This window comes from Danaus plexippus, assembly GCF_018135715.1.
Source record: "Danaus plexippus chromosome 16 unlocalized genomic scaffold, MEX_DaPlex mxdp_23, whole genome shotgun sequence".
In the NCBI taxonomy this organism is placed as follows: domain Eukaryota; kingdom Metazoa; phylum Arthropoda; class Insecta; order Lepidoptera; family Nymphalidae; genus Danaus; species Danaus plexippus.
This window is the reverse complement of record NW_026869851.1, coordinates 303,919-311,533: the sequence shown is the minus strand read 5'-3', so window position 1 is coordinate 311,533 and position 7,615 is coordinate 303,919. Positions and strand designations below refer to the sequence as shown.

The following is a 7,615-nucleotide window of genomic DNA, read 5'->3' as shown; positions in this document are numbered from 1 at the left end:
ACCTTTTATTTTATTCATTGTTTTAATTTTTGTAAATTTGTTTCAATATGCAGGAAAATTATATAGAAAAATACAAGCAAAATTATATGCCTGCGATATTTGTAAAACTATTTCATAACTTGATAAGTGTTCAAGCACGTCTTTCCGTCACCTTGAAGATCCCAAATTTCGTTCTCTCTGGATACTGATAAAGGCTGGTGTAGACAAAATAGTCTATGCTTGTATCTATCAGCTCCACAGCAATGACCTGAAGTCAAATCCGTTAATCGAAGATGTCAGTGAGCTGCTGAATTTCCCTAACTTCAGTGTCCTTTAGAACATCTTGTTTTTTTTTAGATTTTAATATGTGCCACTTAGACTTACTGTTTTCACACAAGTTGACTGACAATACTGGTAGAGAAATGAGGAATGTTGACCTAGTTAAAAAATCCTCCCACGATAATAAAGGACGACAAAGGTCCCGAATGATGATGGCCATATCGTTAATATTCTGGACCTTCTGCCATCGACAGACCCAGCCTTGTACATTATCGAAATCTTATATTTCTTGATTTTTAGGTTTACAAAATTACAAAACTCCAAGTGTTAGTTCCGAAAAACAGCCTTAAAACAAGCCACCAAGTCCTAAAAAAGGGCATTACTGAAGTGCAATTGCAAAACTACATACATAATGGCAAATCATCATACCTTAGAAAAGAAGTCACGTTGAGCCGACTTGTTATCGTCAGGTTAAATCTCAAAAGCTTTTTACCTTCTTACTCTAAAAGTTTATGGAATATATGTATATTGAATGAAAATCTCAAGATATGCCAAGAAGGTATAATAATCCTATCAGGTACCTAAAAGAAGGATTCACCGAACTAGATCAACTGGGGATCTTCTGGCGAATATTAGATATTTATAGGGGAAAGCTCTGGGGTACAACTGTAACGCTCCAGCAGCTTCACTTGATGTCACGAAATCTTTTGGCAGGGTCTAGCACAATAGATTAATTTGTACGATTTCTGGTCACGATATATCACGACCACGATTATTAAAAAATCAATTTTGTCAACTTTGGGCACAAACGTAAAATATCCAGCCTCTTTGTACTTCGAAGTAAGTGTGCAGGAAGTTCTGGATGTAATTATGTATGATAGATAAACGGCTCAGAAACACTGGAGTGCAACTGTTCAAGTTACATATAGGACTGAAAATTTAATTGGAGACAGTATGAAACCATCTATATTACATCAATTACTTACATATATACACAATATTATCCTCACAATGTCGTATTGTACATTATAATCAGTTTATACCTCAAATGTATCGGTGTGAATAGATGTATCTCAAGCCGCTTGTACTATGTATACACTCAATGTGACTGAATTTTTAGCGTATTTGAGAGTTTTCGAACACGACGTTATTATTAAAGACACACAGAATTTGAGATCACAAAATGAATTTTACGTGGAAAAAAAGACCACAAAAATACTTTTAAATTTTGTAGAAGATTTCGATATATTCAGTTCAGTGATTATAAAAATAAAATAAAATAGTACTATAAAATGTAACAAAACCAGTGACCCCTACAACATTATCAGAATAACATATGCTAATTATTGAAATTTTTATTTATAAAATATTATTATATAGTTTTCGACAGAAATGTTCAGTACTAACATTAATTTTAATGATTTTCTTAGTTTAACTCACTAAGCAATCTAAGGTAATTTTTCCTAATTCTTGCCTTTTTGGAATAAGCCAACTTATAATATTTGTCAACATGACTTCTGTCCATTTCTATAATATGTCTAAAAAAAACACGTATAACTACGAAGTAGCTATCTAATTGTAATAAAAAGAATGAGAAAACAAAATAGGTAATTGCACGCAAATATTATATTTAAACATAATTAATATTTATCTTTTTACAATTTATTGTAGACTACACATTAAAGAACAATTTTTGTTCAGGAAAAGGAAAAACGGAAATTATTTTACATTTTATCTTTTGAAATTTCTATAATATAAGCAATACATATACACTATTAATAACTATGTCTGTAACCAAAATAGTCACAAATGTTCTGTTGATATGTGAATTAACGTCAGATATTTATGTTGTAGTCAAAACCTACCATTATAGCTAAAAATATTAAATTTTAAATAAATCACATAATAATTGTGTATCAAATAATTCACTGTAAATAAAAGGTAACGAAATTAATTTTTATCACCGAGTTCCAACATAATCTTCGACAGGTTTTAAGTCAAGTAAAACATGAACGATTGTGAGACCATGTTTTGCTTACAAATGTTCGGAAACTTATGTACATCCATCACGCATCCTCATGGAAAGATTTAAGGATTGTTGCTTCACGTTTTCAGAAGATGGGCTTAAAGAGCAAAACAATTTTCAATTTATACTTGACAACTTCCCATTCCATTAAAAATCGGATAAAAAATATTAGAAAATAAAAATGCAATCATAGCCTATAACCGTTAATTCGACTATGTATGTACGCATCGTTTTACTCTCTGAATGCGATTTTATTTATGTTACATACAAAAATATAGGCTACCTTAGAGGAGTGAACAATTTTTGAATGGTGTATTAAACATTTATTTTAAATTTCTATGAAAGTCTATTTAAAGATGTTAAGATAGGTAGAGTGAAACTTTCTACCATTTTTTAGCTTTATTTAAGGAGCTATTGGACTAAGTCAATCTGTAAAAAAAATATCCTATGTTTAGGATAGTTTACAGTATTTATTTTATATTTATTATGAAATAATTTTTAAATATGTAATAAAGCTTCTATTTGTGGCCATAATTATATCAAGATTACTGCGATTATTCCTCGATGATACCACAATGATTTATTTTTTTTTTTCAAAATTGTATGACCGTCAGTATTATAGCTGACTGAACCTGACACAATATTCACACGATCGGTACATGTGCTGACAAGTTCGATCTCGCTCAAAGAAAAATTTCTTCGAACCTGATCGTGATTGGACTGGGATTCGAGCGAAACTTGACTGTTACGGATAGTATGAATGCACACATAAATTTTTTACTTCATAGTATTTTATCAAACCGAGATTGGACCAAGAACGAACTGTGGACGGCTTTATAGTGAGGATCGGCCCTTAAAGTCAGGAGCAAGTATAAAAAACAAGATATAAATCTTAAAGAACTGAGGCATATTTTGTATGTCGAGGCTATTTCAAATTTTACAATTAATATCTTTCAAAGTTTTCTAGTCAAATTCCTACATTTTGGTAACTTACTGGCATGTATTATAATAAGCTATACATGTGGCTTCATTTGTAGTTTTAACTTTTAGCAATTTACAAAAGAGGATTCTCTCAACAGCAAATGTAAACACTGATTAATGGATGTCTATGAAATAGTTACTATAATAATAGTAATTAATAATTCTCAGCACATGCATCATTATGATCTTATAAGCGGTTAGTTACCTATCTGTTGTTACTCATGGTGATGGATTCTAGGATTGGTATAAATTGCCCCACCGTATGAATGTTAGTACATTGTGTCGCTAATTTTGCCATCATGAACATTGTAAGTAATCCACCGACTTTTAAGGATAAACATCTATTATTTAAATTTAATCTATTCATATTTTTCCAAGACATCTCATTTTTAAGTTAATAAGGCAACAACACAGTTGATTGCATCAAAAAATTTTAATGTTCAAATATTTTTCGGTTTTCTGTGCTATTTACTATAATCAATACATTCTTTAGATAATTTAAAACTTTTTTATACCCATTGCAAAACGTTAATTTACAGCTAATGTGCACGGTTTTGGTAGCTTGCGCCCTTGTGGCGTACGCTTCAGCCTTACCGTATCCAGGCGAAACAGTAACTGGAGATAATCGAGAAGGTAGTTTGTTAACTGCTGATACCAAATCTGAAGACGAGACTTTAGTTGGGGCTGAGACAGCTCGACATGGGGGAAGGGGTTGGGGAGGAGGTTGGGGTCATGGTGGTGGAGGTCGAGGTTGGGGAGGAGGCGGCGGCGGTTGGGGTGGTGGCGGAGGAGGATGGGGAGGTTGGGGCGGTGGTGGAGGTGGATGGGGCCACAGAGGACACGGAGGTCATGGAGGCCACGGAGGCTGGGGAGGAGGTTGGGGCCATGGACGTTGAAACCTTCAAACTTGATTCAAGGTGCTTTTGAAATGAAGAAAATAAAGTGTTGAATTCATAAAGTGTGCATATATTTATTTAAGGATCTACTAAGTGATTATTTGCTATATACACTATCACAGTACGAATACTACAAAAATACTAGTAGTTATAAATCATACAAGTTTAAATAATGTGAACAAAACATTTTTTTCTCTTATTAATTTATTGTTAAATAGAAGTTAGTAAATACAAGTACAATGCAGTCTTTATGAGAGTTGCGTAAAAACTTCTGAACCATTTTAATAACTACTCTTTTCCAAATAAATTAAACAAAATTAATAAAAAAAAATAACATGGTCAACAAAATTCACTCAATAACTCTCAATAATTAGTTTAAAAATGTTTTGCTATTTATTAAACATTGCTATATCTGTTTAATGATTGTAAATCTGTTATTTTATTTTCTGCATACATTTAATGCAATTGTAGATAAGTACATATGTTATTGTGCCTCTGATTATTTTTTACTAAATATGACTTAGGTCCGTTTCTGTAATAAAGGTTACTACTAACCTGACAACACGAAGTCAATTTGCTTAAAAACTTTTTGTATTGCTCATAATATTATAACAAAAACGATTGATGTGAGTCATTCAATAAGTAATTCAAAGTAAAGGCACGATAAATCAATTATCTTAATTATTACAAAAATAATGTTACGCACTATAAATATACCAATAAAAAAACAAGAATAAGCGTATTCATGATACTGAGATTCCTTTTAATGTAAATAATACTAAATGTTCTTTTCCTTATGAGGTTTTTTATTCTTATTCTTTCGATTTCTCGAGGGCTCCTTCATAATATACGTCTATGTTGAACTACCTCGGGACGATATCCTTTCGATAAAAAAAAATGTGTTTTGAAAATTTACCTTTAATTGAAAATGTATTAACGTAACAAAGATATATTGTAATTAAGAGCTTCCTCTTTTTTAAAAGTGTTCAAAAAGTAGCCAGAATTTTTCTTTATCACAATACTTACCTGCGAGTGCAAAGACCTATAAACTCGGTCTAGTGCTTTTAGACATATGCTAGAACAAAGAGACAGCTTCAAATGTAAAAACAAAACTATTTTTAGTATTTAATTACATATGAAGGTAAAGGTGAAGGTATTGAAGTCTTTAATTCGGCAAGACAAGAACGCTAAATATAAGAACCATGCAATGAGCTTAGAAATACAGAACGAGTGGTTACAGGAGATTTTTGTATCCCATTAGCACTAAAATGGCGCAATTTAATTCATGTTTGGTCGTCAGCACTGCAAAAAATTTATCTCAATGCGTTCCAGATGACTCTCCTAGACATCGTTAAGACTTACTCTACCACCAAAGCGGCTCCAGATTGGACTAAAATGATGGATACGCATGAGAAGCAATATAAAATCCCAGAGTATATTTGTGAGTTGGCGTCCAGAGCAGGCATACTTTTATATTCGAGAATTTTAAAGCGCGTTGTGCTTATAGAGCTTACGGTTCCATAGTAAACCAACATCCTCAAAGACCATGCAATCAAGGTCAACAAATATTACGAACTCACTAAAAATAAGTTCGTTATCAATTTGTATGCGGTAGAACTGACAGAGATATAACAGCTAAATCTCTCTACAACTTACTAAAAAATTTGGACCTGGTCAGAACTAATAACAATTCATTCTAAGAATATGTGTCGAAGGCAACTATATTAGGTTCGTTTCAAATTTGGTTAGATAGAGAGAGGAGCTTGAACGGTGAAGGTGAACGTTTCACGCGCGTTAGATACGGGCCCCTTAAACTTCACAATGGATCGTAATTTCCAGACGCCGTTGAAGCTCTCCCTGCAACGCGATGGACCTAGCACCCGCACGGTGAATGAATGGAATGCTGAGAGGTTTCGTCTCTATCTATATAAATATTTTACCAAATTTTGTTGGGTTATTTTTTATCTTAATTATTAATGAATATTGAAAGAATTTCATTAAGGAAACATCAATTAAATTCATTTAACAGAATAAAATAAAGTTTAAACTCAACAAAAATATCACTATATATATGTATGTATGTATAGTTATATTACATTTTATTTGAAATCAATATGTATTGTATTTCAAGCTTATTTATGTTACGTTGAAAATAAATATCTTGATATCATGTAGTTAATTACACATACACATATGTACACACACACATGCACATTACACATATACATGCTTTAGAAAACAATGACTTTTAAATAGCACTGTATTGCATCATCTAACCTATTTCCAAACAGTTCTAGATGCCTGTTAAAACCACCTTAAAAATTAAATAAAATCTCATAGAAATGGTAAATACGCTATTTTGAATGACAATATTTTAATAATTGTACTAAAACAAAAACATTTTTCTTAGCACATCTACATTCCATACAGAAGTAGAGTAATTAATACTTTATAAAAAAAACTATGCTTGTAATTAGCAATGTTGTTAACCTTCAAGATCCCGCAGTACTTTTTATAGAAACCTACTAAAATGATTATTCTTACGACCTCAATAATTCAAAACCTAAACTAAGAATCTAAAAGGCTAAATAAACAAAAAAAAATATCAAAAATTTATTTAAATTACTTAAGTAAATGGTCAACAGCCTGATTGGCAATGTTAATAAATAGACATGATAGAAAATGAGTTGATTTCCTTCACGCTATCCTTAATTTTCTTTTAAATTTTTGACAAGCTGTATTTTATTAAGATAAAAAATAACTTTATGGAATAGTCATTTGTTTAGACATATTAATTTTATAATAGCTTTCAGATTTCTTTTGCTTCTAGAAATCAAATATATTTTGAATTAAGATATATATAAGAAACCTGAATAAAAACTAATTAAAATGGGCTGAAATAATATAATTGCTTTATTTAGATTCAAATTTATTTAGAGTCAGAATACCCTAATAAATCAGCAACATAACCACAAAGCAAAATGATCACGTTATACCGAAACAAATTCATAATTGGTGTGATACCTTATAACTTTACATAAATAATATTCGACATGTTTTATTAATTAAAATAGAGCCTAAATAAATAGTGATTTAGCTAGCTTTAATATCATTATATTACTTCTCATTTGCTCTTGTAATAAAATTTTGTTAAAATAAAATTATGTATTGAAAGCCATTAATTACAATCTGTTAGAAATATGATAAAGGAAAACGTATTTAATTTATATTATATTAAAAGGAATGCCACAAGTCGTGACGAATCTCTTGGTTATTATATTTACGTACGAATCGTTTTTCTCGTATAACACTTAACATAAAAAAAGATTTTTTAAAGATTTTAAGCCAGATCGCAATTTAGTTTCCATGGAGATTAAAAAATATAAAATAACTTCCCAGTTCACATTATTTACAGAATTGCATACCGATCGATGCGACATTAAATAGTGTTCCC

The 7,615-nt window shown here is 30.9% G+C and overlaps 1 protein-coding gene across 2 annotated transcripts; it reads left to right on the top strand.

The window, feature by feature from the left end:
* The first annotated feature begins 3,468 nt into the window (after window positions 1-3,468).
* LOC116771986 (uncharacterized) lies at window positions 3,469-4,223 on the top strand. Of its 2 annotated transcripts, none has more exons than XM_061528156.1 (2): window positions 3,469-3,533; window positions 3,805-4,223. In XM_061528156.1, the coding sequence occupies exons 1-2, from the start codon at window positions 3,528-3,530 to the stop codon at window positions 4,159-4,161; spliced, it is 363 nt and encodes a 120-aa protein (XP_061384140.1). In that variant the 5' UTR covers window positions 3,469-3,527; the 3' UTR covers window positions 4,162-4,223. The 2 variants fall into 2 exon arrangements, with proteins under 2 accessions (XP_061384140.1, XP_032519890.2); XM_032663999.2 differs by having other exon boundaries at window positions 3,523-3,573.
* Window positions 4,224-7,615: the final 3,392 nt, after the last annotated feature.

Bases quoted from the DNA above. Each gene is read 5' to 3' on its own strand.
- LOC116771986 (XM_032663999.2), top strand. From the start codon at position 3,532: ATGTTAGTACATTGTGTCGCTAATTTTGCCATCATGAACATT. The intron at 3,574-3,804 runs GTAAGTAATCCA...GTTAATTTACAG, and splicing joins ATTTTGCCATCATGAACATT to CTAATGTGCACGGTTTTGGT.